The following is a 20,154-nucleotide window of genomic DNA, read 5'->3' as shown; positions in this document are numbered from 1 at the left end:
TCAGGTCTCAGTCCGTATTCCCACTGGCAAGCACAGCTCAGGGTCAGAACTTGAAGCTGTCCCAAGGTTGAGTCCCCGCCCCCTGTAGAGGCCCTGTTTATCCACCCAGTTCTAGAGCCACTGGTCCTACTCCTTAGGGGGTCACTAGCTCCTCCTGCCGTCCCCAACCCAGAGCCCCTGACCATGCACAGTCCAGAGGCACTGCGCCCACCGTCCTGCTCTCTGCGGGGGCTCAGAGGTCCACCCACTGCAGGGGCCCCTTCTCTTGGCCTCAGCCTCATCTCAAGCCCGGCCCATTTCTCAAAACAAAGGCCCTCTTTTGCCCCCTTCCCGTCGTGGCCCCCGCCCCCACTAGAACTCGGTGTAACCACCAGGTCACTCCGGTGGGGTGCGCGGTGGGCCGGCCGGGCCTGGTCAGGCGGCGGTGCCGCCAGGACCATCGGACGGGGTGCAGGCGGTGACCCGTTCGCGGACCGTAGCTTCGCGGGCGCGGCTGAAGCTGCCAGGCTCCGGGCGGCCGCAGGGCGAGCGGCAGAGCTGGCGGAAGCAGCGCTTGAAGTTCTCGTCGAGGAAGGCATAGAGCAGGGGGTTGAGGCTGCTGTTGGCGTAGCCGAGCGCGATGCACAGGTGTAGCGCCGCCACCACCAGCGGGTCGCGGCGGTTGATGTCCACCAGCATCCAGACAATAACGAAGATGTGGATGGGCGCCCAGCACACCACGAAGGCGCCCACCACCACCAGCACCATGCGCGTGATGCGCCGCAGACTGCGGTCCTTCTCCTTGGAGCCTGAGAGCAGGCGCACACTGCGCAGGCGCAGCAGCATCAGGCCATAGCACACGGTGATGATGAGGATGGGCACCACGAAGGCGAAGAGGAACACGCAGATCTTGGTTACTGTGTCCCAGTACCAGCTGGGGCTGGGGAACTGGAGCATGCACACCACTGCCCCGTCTGGGTCAAGGAAACAAAGAAAAACATACGGGATAAGAGGCTTGGGGACCTAAGGGACCCTGCCTGCCTGCTCACCCACCCTCCTTAACTTGGTCAAGTCCCACTGCCTCCTCCTGGCCTTCACTCAGGGTGATTCCTCTACCTGGAATGTTCTCCTTCCCTTTTGCACTTGGTGAACTCATACTCATCCTTCAAGACCCCAGCAGGATTGGTGCTTGTGTATAAGGTCTTCCTAGACTCTCTCCCAGCACCTTTATAAACCTCTAGTCCTTGGGCAACAATACTGATATAATTTAGTCCAAGCCCACTAAATGCTAGTTATTATAACTCAGAACAGCTCACACATTTCCAAAGTAGCTTCAGTGGGGACAGTATTGCTAAACCGACAGAGAGCATGAGTTAAGAGCAGTACTCAGGTCCTACTAGCTGTGTGGTGTAGCCTTGGGCAAATTATTCAAAATTCCAGAGCTTTCCTAAGGTGGAACCAGTAGTAACAGCATTTAAATCTCATAGGGTTGTTGTGAGGATTATACGGGCTAAGGCAGGGCTCAGGAAACTTTTTGGCTGAGACAGCCATAAATGCCACATATTTTAAAATGTAATTCCATGAGAGCCATACAATGACCCTTGTACGTTCTGCATTATCCAATAAAAATTTGGTGTTGTCCCGGAGGACAGCTGTGATTGGCTCCAGCCACCTGCAACCATGAACATGAGCGGTAGGAAATGAATGGGTTGTAATACATGAGAATGTTTTATATTTTTAATAATGTTATTATTTTTTTATCAAAGATTTGTCTGTGAGCCAGATGCAGCCCCATGAGCCATAGGTTTCCAACCCCTGGGCTAAGGCATTAGCACAGTGGGGTTCAAACTAAATGGTGCATTCAAGGGGCAGAGGGTAGATACCTGCAGGAGTCCCCAGGCTGGGGAGGCAAATCTCAGCTTAATGGCAAAACCTTTCTGACTGCCAGAAATGGACCAGAGATAGAGGGATACCCAGGATGGAATGCATTCCCTGTTCCTGAAGTGTGGGCATGAGTTGGATGAGAACCTCAAGGGATGTTGGGAGATATAGTTACAGGACTGAGGCTGGCTCAGAAGACTCCTGAGGTCTTTCGGAATTCTGGAAGCTGAGGAGCTACACAGTAGACTTGGAGCCTGAGAGTTGTGCAAAGGGGGCTGGGGATCCACAGAGTGGATCCAGGACATCAGGGTGACAGGATCCACAGGAGTGACTGAGTCCAAGGACTTCACTGTACAGATGGTAGAACCAGGCCCAGAAAGGAACAGCACTGCAGCACTTGTCCAAGGTCACACAGCAAGTGGCATGCAAGTGCCAACTGCACACAGTGGGGAAGTGGTGTGTGTGTGTGTGTGTGTGTGTGTGTGTGTGTGTAGTGAGGAGGCCCATCTGGCCCAGCCCCCACCCCACCCCACAGGGCTGCAGTTAATGACCTGAAAACTGAAGGCTGACAGTGAGGAATAGGGCCCAGCTGCTGAGTCAAGATCAATAGCTCAGAGACTTGATAAGGTCTCTACCTTTGTGAGAGTCAATGGTGGGCAAGAAGCCTCCTGCCGAGCCTGTTTCCCTCTCCCACCACAGCATTGATGATCTGCAAACCTTCACCACAGGGGCCAAAGGAGCAACAGATACAGGGGCAGGAGCCCTGGGTTCTAGGCTGAATTCCACCAAATGTCTGGCTGTGTGACCCTAAGTAAACCATCTGACCTCTCTGATTCTCATCTTTCTTACAGCCAACTCAAGGTAGGAGTCCCTCCCCGCCTTGTCTATCTCATAGGCTTAATCATTCTAATTGACGCTATTTATTGGGCTTTGGCAATGATCCAGGACTTGTCCTAAGTATACACATACACCCCCATTTAATCTTCTCAACACCCCATGATGTAGTGTGACTCAGATAGGTTAGTGATTAGCATTAGTGTCTTTGGCACCCTGCTGAACTACTTTTCTCACTTCTTTACATCAAGTTGGAGTCATGTGACCAGCTATCACTGGGAAGAGATGGGCCATAATGTTTAAAAGCTGTTGTGCTTTCTCACCACTCCCTCTCCAGATTCATCTGCTGGCCAGATGCCAGCAGTGGAGGATTCCAAAACCACCACCTGGAGCCTGGGTCCCAGAACAGCTGTGTGGCAGAGACCCTCCACTTCTTGCTCACACTGAACTATAGTGTGAGGGAGAAATAAGCTTCCGCTAAGCCACTGAGCAGCTACCCTGACTGACATAGGTGGTTACTATACTAATAATAATTACCATTTTATTCTGAGGAAATGCACCTATCTGTCATTCTCTGAAGGCCAATCTCTAGGCATTGCTTTAGTCATTTGGGCTAATGATTTCAAATTGGGGTAGAAGGGAGTTTGGGATGGGATTGCAGATCTTGTGGCCTCTACTGCTCACTGATCAGTGGCACCCTCACCCCACTGCCCATCTAACTATCTCCTTAAAGATCAGTCATTCACAGCCTGACCAGGCGGTGACGTAGTGGATAGAGTGTCAGACTGGGATGTGGAGGACCCAGGTTCGAGACCCCAAGGTCACCAGCTTGAGTGCGGGCTCATCTGGTTTGAGCAAAGCTCACCAGTTTGGACCCAAGGTCGCTGGCTCAAGCAAGGGGTTACTCAGTCTGCTGAAGGCCCACGGTCAAGGCACATATGAGAAAGCAATCAATGAACAACTAAGGTGTCACAACGAAAAACTAATGATTGATGCTTCTCATCTCTCTCCGTTCCTGTCTGTCCCTAGCTAAACCTCTCTCTGACTCTCTCTCTGTCTCTGTAAAAAATAAAATAAAATAAAAAGATCAGTCATTCACATACTTCTGGTCAGTGGCAACATACTCATAGATCAGCCATCTATAATCCCATTTATAATTTCCTTTGGCCAGGAACCCATATGACCATTGACCAGCCATTCATCCTTACCACAGTCAACCATTCACATCCCTCACTGGCCAGCCATTCCCATTCCTGTTGGTTGACTATTCATACTCCCACTGGCGAGTCATCCACGCTTTCATTGATCAGCAATCCATACCCTGGTAAGTGGCTTGTAAACCCACAAAGGCCTGTGTGCTGCCTCCTCTGACCACTCACCCCGGGGACGGGTCACGGCCATGACCATGATAGGTACCCCAACACCTGAGGCCAGGACCCAGATGCAGATGTTGATCAGCTTGGCCTTGGCGGGTGTGCGGAAGTCCAGGGCCTTGACAGGGTGACAGACAGCAATATAGCGGTCAACACTCATCATGGTGAGCGTGAAGATGCTGGTGAACATATTGTAGTAGTCAATGGAGAGCACAACCTTGCAGAGTAGTTCCCCAAAGGGCCACGTCTCCATCAGGTACTTGGCGCTCTGGAAGGGCAGCGTGCTGGTGGCCAGTGCATCTGCCAGAGCCAGGTTGAAGATGTAGATATTGGTGGCTGTCTTCATCTTAGTGTACCTTAAAAGGAAGTGCATGTATAACTGTTCCATTTCATAGATTTCAGTTTCACATGAAACTCAGAGCAGTGAAATGACTAGTCTAAGGTCATACATAAGGTCAGGCAGAGGTAGGACTGGAACCTTGACCTACCCAACTTAGCATCTTTCCTTTCCACCATAATAGATTGCAAGAGCATTTCTCTGGCTGGGACAGACTTTGACAGAAAATATTTTAGGAAAAGCACTTGTCTTTAAAAATAACACTGGCACTGGCCGGTTGGCTCAGTGGTAGAGCGTCGGCCTGGCGTGTAGGAGTCCCGGGTTCGATTCCCAGCCAGGGCACACAGGAGAAGCTCCCGTCTGCTTCTCCACCCCTCCCCCTCTCCTTCCTCTCTGTCTCTCTCTTCCCCTCCCGCGGCCGGGGCTCCATTGGAGCAAGGATGGCCGGGCGCTGGGGATGGCTCCATGGCCTCTGCCTCAGACGCTAGAATGGCTCTGGTCGCAACAGAGCGACACCCCGGATGGGCGGAGCATCGCCCCCTGGTAGGCATGCTGGGTGGATCCCGGTCGGGCACGTGCGGGAGTCTGACCGCCTCCCCATTTCCAGCTTCAGAAAAATACAAAAAAATAAAATAAAATAAAATAACACTGTGCACTTGCCTGGCCTGTAGTGGTGCAGTGCATAGATCATCGACCTGGAACACTTAGGTTGCAGGTTTGAAACCCTGGGCTTGCCAGGTCAAGGCACTTACAAGAAGCAATCAGTGAATAACTAAAGCGAAGCATCTATGAGTTGATACTTCTAGTTCCCCCCTTCGTCTCTGTAAAATCAATAAATAAAATTGTTTAAAAAATTAAAAAAACCTGTGCTCCAGAGGAAAACAGTTCTAGGTTCTAATCCTGCCTCTACTCTTTGTCAGCTGAGTGATTCCGGGCTATTAACTTCAACTCTCTAAGCCTTGGTAAAAAGAGAGGTGATACTTTTACAAACCTCATTGGGTTATTATGAAATTTAATAAGTTGATACAGTGCTAAGCCCAAAGCCCAAAGCATAAGTGCTCAGCACTGATAACTGTTATTATTCTTCATATGTAAAGAATGAAGCTGGAAGCTAGACCAGAGTGACCTGACCCTCTGCCCACTGACCTGGCCTTTTGGGAATATGATTGGGCAGCTCTGAGGGAGGGGTCTCTCCCTAACAGAACGACTGGGGCCTTAGACCGCCTGGGGTGTCCTCCACGGTAGATCAGGTTGCCCAGTCCTTTCTGCGGTCCTATCCAGACCATCTTATTCCCATGCAGCTGGACCCACCCAGCTGTAGGGAAGGGGAGCAGGTGATGGTGTCAGACATCCGACACAGAGCACGTGCCAAGGTGTCCAAGCCGGATGTCTGCAACCAAACCCTGCACCTGAAACTCTCCAACATCTCCCCACGCTCTGTGCTGCCGCCCAGCTGCTTGCGCTACAACCGGCCCCTTGTTTGGCCAACACTTACCGTCGTGGTCCCTTCTGTACCAGGGCCTGGGCTGGGCACCAGGCAGCCTGGGGGAGGCCACATGCACTAAAACAGTCCCAGAGCAGTGAGAGCATCACAGACACACACAGGTATGTCAAGGCAAGGGTAAGGACAGCTTTCACACCCCTGGAATGATCAGAGAAACCCAGAGAGGACTTGTATCAGCCACTCCTCAAATTTCAGAGCAGAAGAGCCCTGAGAGGTTGAGGGGAAGTGATTTTATGAAAGTGTGGTCCAAGGACTTCCCTCAGAATCAAGAAATGCAGGTTCTTAGACCCCACTCCAGACTTTCTAAATCTTTTATTTTGGCTTGCTTTTATTTTATTTATTGATTTGAGAGAGAGAGAGAGAGAGAGAGAGGAAGGCAAAGAGAAAGAGAGACAGAAACATCGATCTGCTCCTATATGTGCCCTGACTGGGAATCAAACCTGCAACCTTTGCGTCTTAGGATGATGTTCTAACCAGCCAGGCTATCTGGCCAGGGCATCTAAACCTTAATCTCTTGAAATCTTCATCTTTAACAAGAACTGCCTCCCCCTCAAGTGATTCTTATGGACTCTAAAGTTTGAGAAACACTATGTAGCCTAAAGCCCATATTGAGGAAAGATGGGGAAACTGAGCCAAAGTTGCACAGCAACAGGGGCAGAGCCAAGTTAAGAACTGAGACCTCCTGACTCTCAGACCAATGCTGTGTCTACCCCTCCTCTAGAATGGCATCCCCCGGGCACCATGCTGATGAGTGCCCTCAAGGTTTTTCCAATGACTGGATGAACTCTGTCTGCTAAGGTTGTTCCTTCATGAAGTCACTGATTTGTTTGGTTTAAAAATAAAGATATTGACTCACTCATTGTCTTCCTGGACCAGCATCTGTCCCATCCTCCACCCCACCCCAAATAGCTGTCTTTGCCCTGCAGTTGGAGAAGCAGAAAGTTTTGCTCAGAGACAGCAGAATTGCGAGTCTTGGGAAGTCTGTCTTCAGCGGGGTGGGGTATGGGATCACAGCTGTGTGGGAGGCTGCCTTAACCCCACAGCTGACTCGTCTAATTTCGCTTCTTTTACGCAGAACAATTAGAGGCTGTTCTTTGCCTGCTATTTTGATTTGTGAAAGATCTTTCAATTCCCAGAGGGGGCTGGGATGCTGGGAAGCGGGTGGTGAAGCTGCTGTAGCTGATCCAGGCAGGGCTGAGAGGCCAGGGCTGATGGCCAGCCAGGGCCCCAGGTTCTCCTCTCCTCACAGGCCTCCCCACCTACAGCTATCTGACACCAAGCCCTGTCCTATTGGCCTCTGACAAACCAGGCCGCTCTCCTGCTCTCAAGGTCCCAGTGGCATCCCTAAGGTCTCTCCACATTCCACCACTGGCCCTAACCACCTCTCGGGCCTCAGCTCCCAGGGACTTCCCCTTGATGGGTGTCCCCACCGCCTGGCCTCTTCCTGTTCCTTGGACCATCGATCCCACTTCCACCTCAGGGCCTCTGCGCTGCAGCTCTCTCCTCCTGAAAGCCTCAACCCCCCAAGTTTGCATGGTTTGCTCCTTCGCTTAACACAGGACTCTATTCAAATGTCACCTCTTCAGAGAGGCTGCCCTGACCTCCTTATCTAAAGTAGCCCTCTCCCCACTGTCACTCTCTATCTCCTAAAATGGCTTCATTTTTCTTTTTTTAAGATTTTTTTCATGGATTGATTTTAGAGAGAGAAGAAGAGGGGAGGGGGAGGGAGGAGAGAGAGAGATAGAGAGAGAGATTTGTTGTTCCACTTATTTATTCATTCACTGGTTGATTCCTGTATGTGCCCTGACCGGGGATCGAACCCACAATCTTGGCTGTATTGAGAGGATGCTCCATCAAACTGAGCTACCTGGCTAGAGCTTCATTTTTCATTATAGCACAAACTACCACCTGACTTAATATTTATCTCCTTTTCTCTCCATATGCCTCTCTCACCCATGTAAACTCCCTGAAGATAGGGCACTTTGTCCATTTGGTTCCCTGCTGTATCATCGGCCTTACCAAGAGTGCCTGGCAAACAGCAAGCTTTCATTAGACATTTGTTATAGCTCAGGTCTTGTCTGCTCTCACGGGGACCACTACAGCAGCCTCTCCACCCCACTATTCATCATCTAAGTCGGGATGCTCACGATAAAAGCAGATTTGCTCAGGGCTCTCTTTTGCTTACAACCCTTCTGTGGCTCCTCATTGCCATCTGGATAAAATCCAGACTCCTCAGGCTGGCATTCCACCTGCAGGGGCTTCTCTCCCATAGCGCCTGCCCACGTCCAGCCACATCCTATAGTTCCGCAGACATTCAATCTCACGTGCCCTCCCTCCTAAGAGACAGTCACTGTAATGGTTTGGTGGGAATCCTTCCAAACCACATACATGCATATAGCTTTTTATAAAATTGTATTTCTGCCAATGTAATACAATTGCATAATATAAAAAGTCACATAGTATTATAATGAAAATAGGTGCCCCTCTGCCCTCCACTTCCTCATTCCCCCGTCCTGCTCCCCAGAGACCACCATGCTTCATGTTTTAAGTTATTCTTCTAGTGGTATTGTCATAAACTCTAAACAATACACTTAAATAGCTAAATGTAGCAATTTTAGACGGGAATTGTTGAAGTTTGTATTTGGTTAAGCCAGGCGATACAGCGGTAACAAGCAATCCTGAAATCTAACACAATAGAGGTTTCTTTATCTCGCCTGCAGAGGATGCCTCCAGGACTATATGCCATGAGGCAATTCCAGCCTGCTGCAATCTTGTGGCTCTGCCTGAGGCTTCCTTGATCTCTGAGAAAGAAAAGACAGCCGTAGGGTCATCTAAGCTTTGGTCTAGCTGCAACATAGCACTTCCACCTGAAGTCAACTGACTGCACCTAGTCAGTGGCCCCAACCAACAGCAAGGACCCGAGAAGTACAGTCTTTTTTGTGCCCAGGAGCAAGGAGGAGCAGATATTAGTGAATACCAGTAATGTCCCCCACAACTCCCTATTAAAGTAGATGAGGATTAACTCTTACACTACCCAACTCCACTCCCCCTCGCTGTCCTCCCAATATAGTTTTATCACAATTTTTAAATTTTAAGTTAAATTGATATTCAGGATTTATACCTTTTTTTTTTTTTTTACTGTTTATAGTTTTGTTTTGTTTTTTACAGAGACAGAGAATCAGAGAGAGGGATAGATAGGGGCAGACAGACAGGAAGGTAGAGAGATGAGAAGCATCAATCATCAGCTTTTCGTTGCGACACCTTAGTTGTTCATTGATTGCTTTCTCATATGTGCCTTGACTGTGGGCCTTCAGCAGACCGAGTAACCCCTTGCTCAAGCCAGCAACCTTGGGTCCAAGCTGGTGAGCTTTGCTCAAACCAGATGAGCCCACGCTCAAGCTGGCGACCTCGGGGTCTTGAACCTGGGTCCTCCAAATCCCAGTCCGACGCTCTATCCACTGCACTACCGCCTGGTCAGGCTTGGTTTACAGTCTTATGACTTTGTAGATATTGTCCACTGCTGAGCTAAATGCTATAATCACATTTATTCTCTACTACAAGTTTTTGTTTTTCCTAGAATTAATAATTGCCTCTGTTTTTTTTCAGTTGCTCAGTTCTGTGTACATATTGCTAAATCTCCTCAAACACTCCAGCGGACCTGTAAAATGCATTTTCCATACAGTCACCTAACCTAACAGTTCCTTTGGTTTTCTTAGTGATCTACTGCCTGGAGCCACCCTCCCCTGTCATCTGGGAGTGGCTGCTTTCTAGACCAGCTGCACACCTGTCCTCCTATGTTAGAGCTCCTGTTTCATGGCTTGCAAGTCTTTTCTATCTTGGTTTATGACCTCATTTTGGTGGAGCACATCCTTTAGTCACTTCCTACGGAAGGACACACAAAAAGTAAAAATTTTACACTCTTGCATGTATAAGAATGTCTTTCTTCTCTCCTCACTTTTGATTTCTTTGACTGTACAAGGAAGTCTGTTGGAAATCATTTTCCATTCAAATTTTGAAGACCTGGCTCCCTCATTTTCTAACTTCCATGTTGCCACTGAAGTATCTGAACCATTCTGATTCCTGGTGATGTGTATGTAAGCTGTCCTCCCTGCCCTTGAAACTTTTAGTATTGTTTCATTATCCCTAGAATTCTGACATTTTGATTATGTCCCTTTGGATGGTTCTATTTCATTTTTATTGGGCCCTCTCAGTCTGGAGATTCATGTCTTTCAGTATGAACTGTCCTCATGTCATTTATTTGGTCACTTCCCCTCCTCTGCTTTGTCTGGAACCCTGGACAATCCATTAGTCAGACATGGAGCCTCCAGGATTGATCTCTAATTTTCTTACTTCCATTTCTTTGTCTTTTTGGTACATCCTCTGGGAAACTTCCTCTTCCTTATCTCTCAATCTTTACTTTGACTTTTTTAAAGTTATGGTTCTTGGGTTTTATTTTCTCAGTGCCCTTTCTTTTTATTCCTTTTTCTATGTCATCTTATTTCATGGATACAATATCTTCTCTTCTCTAAGGATATAATAGTTTTTGTTTTTGGTATTTTCTTCTGCTCTCTGCATTGCTTTTTTTATTGTTGTTTTTTTGCTTCAAACATTTTTGTTTATGTGTCTGTTTTGGCCTTTCTCTTCTATGCTGGAGACTACCTTAAAACACTGGTGCTCTGTGGGTAAAGGTGGGCGTTTCAGTGGGCACTAACTAACTAACTGGCAGGTGTGTCAGGGGGGCTCTGTGCAGGGGCCCTATGAACTGGTCGGCTTCACTGTAGGGGGACTACTGAGCAAAGATCCACCTTGACACTAGGGGACACCTAAATACCAGTGTCTGTGGTTCTCTTCTCGGAGCCTTCTGGAAAGAGTTCTCCCATCTTCCACCTGGGCAGCACACATCTGGCTGTCAGGATTCTGGGAGCAGACACAGAGAAGGCATCTGTGGACCCCTCCATTCTCTATTTGGTATCTCACTCTGATCCTCTGCGTGTCTGCTGGCGCAAGTTCAGAGCATCTCCAGGTTAACTTCTCTAGGAAAAAACACCCGCAGAGTAGGATTAGTCACGTGGTTGTGCAGGGTCCAAGAGTGGGAGGCCTAAGGGTCTCACTGCTCCCTCTATAGATAATTAGTCCCCTGCCCCTGTTTTCAGTCCCATACCTCACCCCTGCTTAGCCTGTTACTCCTCTTCCAATTGCTTGTCATCATCCAAATATACTGCTCACAAAAATTAGGGGATGTTTCAAAATGAATATGCTGCGATTAAAAAAAAGAAGCATTTGATTTTTTTGTTTATTAAACAAGAACATCAGAAAAGCAAACGACAAGTCAAAGAAAGTTGTTCAATTATGCAAATGAGATGCAAAACCAACTCTTATTTCATTGGTGAAAATGCACAATACAAAAGGCTGAAAGTACTGGAGTATCTGCACGTTCCTGATCCCCTAATTTTTGTGAGCAGTGTATGTGTGACATCTGTTGAGGATCATAAACTGAGGCTTAAGAGGTAAAGTGACTTGCCCAAGTCACATGACTGTGAGTGGCAGAGCTGGTATTTGATTGAGGCAGTCTAGTGCCAGCACACCTGGTAATGGCTTTGCTATACTGCCTTGCAGTGCTTGTTACTTTCCTTCCTTCCCCACCTCTCGTAGTTAGTGAAAAAGTCAAGGAATGTGAGCATATGCTGAGGTTTACTCACTTATCCAATAGGTATTAATCAAGCGCCTGGTATGTGCCAGGCACTGAGTAAGGGATATAGGAGAGAAGATAACAGTCTGGCTTCTTGAAATTTATGGTTGTAGGGCGGGGGAGACAGTGAATAAATTGCTATATTAATGTAGAGTTACCAATATTACCACTCTTCCATGAAGGGTAAGAGCAGGGTATTGTGATGGCCACTGCCAGTGAGAGTATGGGGAGGCGGGGTTGTGGAAGGGACCCGGCATAGATTGAGAGGTGCCCTTGTGACGAGATTCATGCCCTTATAAGAAGAGACACCTGAGAGTCTCTTCTTATAAGAGCTTTAATCTCTGTCTCTTTCTCTCCCTCCACGCCTCCCCCTACAATCTCCCTACGTCTCCCTCTCTCCTTTCCACGTGAGGACACAGCCAGGCAGCAGTAGCGACAAGCCAGGCAGAGAGCTCTCATCAGAAACCGACCATGCTGGCACCTTGATCTTGAACTTTAGCCTCCAGAACTATGAGAAAATAAATTTCTGTTGTTTAAGCTACCCAGTTTATGGTATTTTGTTATGGCAGTTCAAACTAAGACAAAATGACATTTCTTCCAGTTTGGAAAGATGAGGAGGAGTCAGCTGTGTGAAGATAAAGAGGTAGGTTGTTTCAGACAGAAAGAACAACACGTGCAAACACCCTGTGGCAGGAAAGAGCTTGATGAGCTGCAGGAATAGTCAGAAACCAAGTGTGGCTAATGGGTAGTGAGCCAGAGAGGAAGCAACCGGGGATGAGGCAGCAGAAGTCAGCGGGGGTTGAATCCTGCAGAGCCTCGGGCCCACAGCAAGAAGTCTGGGTTTTATTCTGAGTGCAAGGGCAGGTCATTGGAGATTTTAAGCAGAGGTGTGGTATGGTTTGATTTATGTGTGTTTTGTTTTGTTTTTTCTTTGTGTGTGGGTGTGTGTGTTTCTTTAAAGATCACTCTGACTACTCTGTGGAGGCTAGATGGAGGGCAGAGCAAGAGTGGGAAAGAGATTGAAATTTCTAGAAAGATAAAGTGCTTATTGCCCACTCCTAAAATCCTACTGTTGGTCTCTAATTCTTTTTTTTTTTTTTTCCTATTTCAAAAAGTTGTGGATATGACATTGGAATCCCACTTTATACCATATTTAAAAATTAACTCAAAATGGCCCTGGCCAGTAGCTCAGTTGGTTAAAGCATTGTCTGATACACAGAGGTTGCCAGTTTCATCCCTGGTCAGGGCACATACAGGAACAGATTGATGTTTCTTTCTTTCTCTCTCTCTTCCTACCTCTCTCTAAAATCAATAAAACAAACATTTTTTTCAAAATTAACTCAAGCCTGACCAGACGGTGGTGCAGTGGATGGAGAGTTGGACTGGGATGCAGAGGACCCAGGTTCGAGACCCCGAGGTCGCCAGCTTGAGCGCGGACTCATCTGGTTTGAGCAAAATCCCACCAGCTTGAACCCAAGGTTGCTGGCTCCAGCAAGGGGTTACTCGGTCTGCTGAAGGCCCGTGGTCAAGGCACATATGAGAAAGCAATCAATGAACAACTAAGGTGTTGTAACGCGCAATGAAAAACTAATGATTGATGCTTCTCATCTTTCTCCGTTCCTGTCTGTCTGTTCCTGTCTATCCCTCTCTCTGACTCACTCTCTGTTAAAAAAGAAAAATTTAACTCAAAATAAATAAAAGAGCTGGAACTATAAAATTCTTAGAAGGAAACATAGGAAAAGCCTCATGACACTCGATTTGGCAATGATTACTTGGATATGATACCACAAGCACAGGCAACAAAAAATAAAATAGATAAATTAGACTACATCAAAATTTAAAACTTTTGTGCATCAAAGGACACTATCAACAGAGTGAAAAGGTCACCCATGGAATGGGAGAAAATATCTGCAAACCACATATCTCATAAGGGATTAATATCCAACATACATAAAGAACTCCTACAATTCAACAATAAGAAAAACAACCAAATTTATTAAAAGAGCAAAGGACTTGGATAGAGATTTCTTGAAAGATAGACAAATAGCCAATAAACACATGAAAAGATGCTCAACATCATTAATCATCAGGGAAATGCAAGTCAAAATCACAATAAGATATCACTTCACACCTACCAGGATGGCCACTATAAAAAAATAATAAGTACTGGCAAGGATGTGGAGAAATTGAAACCGCTGTGCTCTGTCAGTGGGAATGTAGGGTGGTGCAGATGCTATGGCGATTCCTCAAAACATTGAAAGTAGAATTGCTCTATAATCCAGCAATTCCACTTCTGGGCATGTGCCCAAAAGAATTAAAAGTAGGATCTCAGATATCTATATACCCATATTCATAGCATTATTCACTATAGCCAAAAACTGGAAGCAACCCAAGTGTCCATGGATGGATGAGTAGATAAACAAAATGTGGTATAATCACACAATGAAATATTATGCTTGGCCCTGGCTGGTTGGCTCAGCGGTAGAGCGTCCACCTGGCGTGTAGGAGTCCCGGGTTCGATTCCCGGCCAGGGCACACAGGAGAAGTGCCCATCTGCTTCTCCACCCTTCCCCCTCTCCTTCTTATCTGTCTCTCTCTTCCCCTCCCGCAGCCAAGGCTCCATTGGAGCGGGGATGGCCCAGGCAGTGGGGATGGCTCTGTGGCCTCTGCCTCAGGTGCTAGAATGGCTCTGGATGCAACAGAGCGACGCCCCAGAGGGGCGAAGTGTTGCCCCCTGGTGGGCATGCCGGGTGGATCCCGGTCGGGCGCATGCGGGAGTCTGTCTGACTGCCTCCCCTGTTTCCAGCTTCGGAAAAATGAAAAAAAAAATATTATGCTTAAAAATGAAGGAAACTGTGCCTGGCCTGTGGTGGCACGGTGGATAGATCATCAACCTGCAACACTTAGATCACCAGTTCAAAACCCTGGGCTTGCCCGGTCAAGGCACATATGACAAGCAACCACTAAACAACTAAAGTGAAGCAACTGAGTTGATACTTCTCACTCCCACTCCCCTCCTCTCTCTGTAAAATCAATAAATAAAATTTGGGGGGAAAAAAAGGAAGAAAACTATGACACGTGCTACAACATAAATGAACCTTAAGGACATTATGCAATGTGAAACAAGTCAGTCATATGAAGTACCTAGAATAGTCTGATTCACAGAGGCAGAAAGTAGAATGGTGGTTTTCAAGGGCTGGGGGAAGGGAGAATGGAAAATTATTATTTAATGAGAACAGAGTTTCGATTTGGAAAGATGAGATTTCTGAAAACAGATGGTGGTGATGACTACACGACATGAATGCACTTAATGTCACTGAACTGTACACTTAAAAATGGTTAAGATGGTAAATTTTTTGTTATGTGTATTTTACCATAATAAAAAAATAAGTTTGTGGGCTCTGACTGGTTGGCTCAGTGGTAGAGCATTGCCCTAGCGTGTGGATGTCCCAGGTTCAATTTCCAGTCAGGGCACACAGAAGAAGTGACCATATGCTTCTCCATCCTTTCCCCTTCTCTTTCTCTCTCTCCCTCTCCTGTAGCCTTGACTCGATTGGCTCGAGTGAATTGGCCCCTGGCACTGAGGATGATTCCATGGCCTCCACCTCAGATGCTAAAAATAGCTTAGTTGCCAAGCAATGGAGCAACAGCCCCAGATAGGCAGAGCATCACCCCATAGGGGGCTTGCTGGGTGGATACCCGGGTGCATGTGGGAGTCTGTCTCTCTGCCTCCCTTCCTCTCACTTAATAAAGAAAAGAAATAAGGTTGTGTATAATCAAGAGCAGTCTCTGTCTACTTTCTAAGCTGAAGAATGTGGTGAGGGAATCCTTCAGAGCCATTCAGATCTTGGGTCCTCAACAGACTTAGCTGTGTGATCTGGGATAAATTACTTCACCTCTCTGAACCTGTTTTCTTGTTGGCAATTTCAGTATAATCATGCTCTTCAGTGGCCAAAACATGTGAGAATGGCTATCTTACTAGCCAGTATGTAGACAAGAACTGGCAGGCCTGACCAGGCAATGGTGCAGTGGAGGAAGCGTCGGACTGGGATGCCGAGGACCCAGGTTCGAGACCCCGAGGTTGCCAACTTGTGCGCGGACTCATCTGGCTTGAGCAAAAAAAGCTCATCAGCTTGGACCCAAGGTCGCTGGCTCAAGCAAGGGGTTACTCAGTCTGCTGAAGACCCGTGGTCAGGGCACATATGAGAAAGCAATCAGTGAACAACTAGGGTGTCACAACAAAAAACTGATGATTGATGCTTCTCATCTCTCTCCGTTCCTGTCTGTCTGTCCCTATCTATCCCTCTCTCTCTGTCTCTGAATTTAAAAAAAAAAAAAAAGAACTGGCAGACCTTTTGGATGTTTTTTTCTTTTTCTGATGCTTTTCTGCCTTTTCTCAATAGGTTCAGTCCTCACCACTGGACCCCATCCTGGGGGTGAGAACAGTACTCTGGCTGAACCTCCATTAACTCTGAGAAGCATTGGGAAACCCTTTGCTTTCTTTCTAAGTCAAAATCTCATTTGCTCATCGTGAATTATGCAGCTGGTAGGGAATTTGCTCCCAAACATGTCAGTCCTTGGCGAGGCTTTCTTTATACACAGCACTGACTTTCAGAGTTCTAAACCCATCCTGTCTTCTGTCAAACAGCCCCACTGTCAGGGAAGATCATCACCACCTCTATTCATTTTCCTTTAATTTGACAGAGATTGAGCACACTCTGTGACTGCAGCACAGAGAGGACCACATTAAATCCACATACCCTCCTGAGCCTCAGAGGAGTTGGGCTTCTCAGATGAGAATTCTTTTGTAAGAATTTTCTCCCTCAGGCACACCCAAGGCAGTTGGTTAGACTGGCTGATGTCCTAATGCCTGGCATTCAAAAGAAGCCTAAAAACATTCCCTCCTTTGCGCAAGGCCTTGATGGGATTGGTCTGACAGCTTTGAGTGGGTTGTTTGTTTCCTTTAAGCAATAGTCTCTGAGTGTCTTTTCTGTCATGTGCCAGGCCAAAAGCAGCCAAATGCATGATTTCATTTCATCTTCACTGCAGTCCTGAGGTTAATACCATCCTCATTCTACAGATGAGCTAAGTTGGATGGTTCACCCAGAGACACGTGGCTAGGAAGGGCCAGTGACAGGATACCAACTTAGATCTGGCTTGCAGAGCCTGTGCTCGTAACCCCTCAGGTCTGTGCTTTGCGTTCACTGTCCCCCAGTCTCCTTGCCACCTGTACTACTTTATCAAACACTGGCCATGGTAAGGGGCCCAGTCTAGAGGCCAGGACCGAGTGGAGTAACAGGTCCAGAGGTGGGCTGCCTCCATAGCATTTGTCTGGTTTCCCTATACTTTCAGTCCTGCTATGTCCAGGAGTCTGGAGACAATCTGTTCACAATCCAGGTGTAGTCAGGGAGAAACAGACTTACAGACATCAGAACAATGTCACAGGCACAATGATGCAGCCCAATGGGACAAGGAGAAGAGGTCGATTCAGCACAAAACATACACTTCTGGTCACAAGGGAGTACAATGGTCACAGTGGACAACAATGTATAAGGTCTTCTCAGGCATGATTTTATGCACGACTTACACCTGTGTTTGTTTTGCTTTTTTAATAAACATTTGTTGGACGTTGACTATGTACCAGGCACCAGGAAAGCGTCCTGCATCACTGAATCCTCCCAGAACCCCCTATGGGGTAGACGGTATTTATTAATCTCAACTCACATAGAATTTACCCAAGGTTGCACCATCAAAGAGAGGCTGTTCAGAGATTCAAACCAGTGCTCTTCCCTGAAACCCCAGTGCTTTCCTTTGACTTCGATTTCAGCTTCTGCCTTGGGGACCAAAAGTACTCCATGTGCCCCTCGTATACTCTCTTTGACAATTAAAATGAAAGCTCCCCCAAAGCATGGTATTTATCTTGGTCACCACTATGTGCCTAGAACAGCGGTTCTCAACCTGTGGGTCGCGACCCCGGCGGGGGTCAAACGACCAAAACACAGGGGTCGCCTAAAGCCATCGGAAATACATATTTTGGCTTTAGGCGACCCCTGTGTTTTGGTCATTCGACCCCCGCCGGGGTCGCGACCCACAGGTTGAGAATCTCTGGCCTAGAACTTACAGCAGCACCTAGCATAAAGTTGGTGCTTCAAACACTCCTGGTGAACAAATGAATGTCTATGAGTCAGTCTTCCAAACTGGACTGGAACACCTTCAGGCAGAAACCATGTCCCCTTCATGCTATACAGAGGGGACATAGTGTTTACTGGAGGACTCCCTGTGGACAAGGTGCCCTGATCCTTGGAAGTAACCAGTCATGGAGTGAAAAGCTCAAATCAGCACAGCCCTTCCCCCCTCCCTGCCTCTTTCCTTTCTTCCTTCTTCCCTTCTTCCCTTCTGTCCTCAACCTGGACCAGCCCAGGCTCCCTGAAGGACATCTGAGCCTGACCCTGTCTGCCCTGAATCTGAAGTGACTCAGCTTTGCAGCAGCCAAGGGAAATATTGTCAGATCATTTATCCAAAGTAGCTAATTTGTTTTCAACCAAACTGAGGAGAATTTTTTTTTCCATTTATGCACAAAAACCCATGTGGATCAAAGTCAAGGCAAGAGATAAGGTAAGAGCACCAACCCTCAGTCTGATCAATCTTGTGTACCTGAGGAACCAAATCAAGCAAAATGGCTCCAACCTAGATCAAAACTTATTTGGGCTTGACCAGGCAGTGGCACAGTGGATATCAAACTGGGACACAGACGACCCAGGTTCGAAACCTCAAGGTCGCCAGTTTGAGTGCAGGCTCACCAGCTTGATTGCAGGGTCACTGGCTTGAACGTGGGATCATAGACATGACCCCATGGTCGCTGGCTTGAGCCCAAAGGTCACTGGCTCAAAGCCCAAGGTCGTTGGTTTGGGCAAGGGGTCATTTGTTCTGCTATAGCTCCCCAGGTCAAGGCACGTGAGAAAGCAATCAATGAACAACTAAGGAGACTACGGAGCCACAATGAAGAATTAATGCTTCTCATCTTTCTCCCTTCCTGTCTGTCTGTCCCTATCTGTCCTTCTCTCTGTCTCTGTCACAAAAATACCCAACTCATTTGGTTCCAAACAGCATGGATTGCTAGAGTATTTAGAATTAAGTTTATTCCTAAATGCTTTTTGAGATCTCAAAAATAACAGCTGCTCACTATAAAATGTTCAAACAATACAGACTCATTCATCTAATGAAGAAAGTTTAAGCCTGACCAGGCGGTGGTGCAGTGGATAGAGCGTCGGACTGGGTCCCAGAGGACCCCGGTTTGAAACTCTGAGGTCGCTGGCTTAAGCGCGGGCTCATCTGGATTGAGCAAAGTTCACAAGCTTGAGCCCAAGGTCACTGGCTTAAGCAAGGGGTCTCTCCGTCTGCTGTAGCCACCGGTCAAGGCACATATGAGAAAGCAATCAATGAACAACTAAGGTGCCGCAACAAAGAATTGATATTTCTCATCTCTCTCCCTTCCTGTCTGTCTGTTCCTATCTGTACTTCTCTCTGTCTCTCTCTGTCTCTGTCACACACAAAAAAAGAGAAAGCTTAAAAACCATCATTAATATTGTAGACCATCATTACAGATAATATGCAAACACACATACCCTGTTTTACATAATTGGGATTTTGCTCTAATACTGCTATATAACCCATTGTTGGGACAACTTATAGGGTAGGTAAATTCTTTCTTTTCTTTTTTTGGGGGGATTGGGGAGCTAAAGAGTTCCTCCTTACCTGGTACTGTTTTTCCTGGTTCTGCCCATGGAACCACAGAATCTAAACCTAACCCTTTCCCTTCCACGTGTTGGAAAATGGCACACTTCATCCAGCTGTGGAGAGCCCTGAGTACACAAAGGTGCTCGATACAGTTAACTGTGATTGCTGCTTGGGTAGCTGCCTTCTCAGCACTGCGTGGCCTTTCTTGGAGGCCCCAGCTTGATCTGCCCTCATGTATTCATTAATGTGATTATCTGAGTGAAGATGACACCTCTTAGGTTAATGGCAGGCCTGAGATGATGCAGGTAAATCACATCGCCAGCACACAGACGGTACTCAGGCTGGACTTCTCCTATCTCTTCAGGCAAATAAAAGAGGCCATTTTCTGTAGGATCTGTCATCTCAATCCACTAACGTGGACATATGCACACAGATGGCTTCTGAGGATAGGTTTCCAGGTTTCTGCCCCAAGGCTGGCTGCATCCACCCATAACCAGCGGTGGTTTTCATGCCAATGTCCCTAGCACACTGCTAGGCACACTCCTATAACAGTAGCTTCTCTTTTTGTCCAGATGGAGAAAATGTGCCCACAATGACACCCGCTGAGCTACTCTGAGAGTCCCAGGAACCTGACTCCTATGCTGGCCCTTGATAACCTACCACCATTGGGGTGGGACACAGAGCCCTATGGTGGAACTTGAGCACTGGAAGAGGCTCGAATCTTTTATTTATTTCTTTATTTATTTATTTATTTATTTATTTATTTATTTACAGGGACAGAGAGAGTCAGAGAGAGGGACAGATAGGGACAGACAGACAG

General features: G+C 47.3%; 1 protein-coding gene across 1 annotated transcript in view; it reads right to left on the bottom strand.

The window, feature by feature from the left end:
* Window positions 1-414: 414 nt before the first annotated feature.
* The window catches only part of OPRD1 (opioid receptor delta 1), a 37,162-nt gene continuing 17,422 nt past the window's right edge, over window positions 415-20,154 (bottom strand). The window contains exons 2-3 of the mRNA XM_066375657.1: window positions 4,074-4,423; window positions 415-953 (exon numbers count right to left, since the gene is read on the bottom strand). Coding sequence (XP_066231754.1) covers window positions 415-953; window positions 4,074-4,423 — 889 coding nt within the window. The remainder of the gene's footprint in view (window positions 954-4,073; window positions 4,424-20,154) is intronic.

Source organism: Saccopteryx leptura, chromosome 3 (assembly GCF_036850995.1).
Source record: "Saccopteryx leptura isolate mSacLep1 chromosome 3, mSacLep1_pri_phased_curated, whole genome shotgun sequence".
NCBI classification, from domain to species: domain Eukaryota; kingdom Metazoa; phylum Chordata; class Mammalia; order Chiroptera; family Emballonuridae; genus Saccopteryx; species Saccopteryx leptura.
This window is presented reverse-complemented; position numbering and strand designations above follow the sequence as displayed.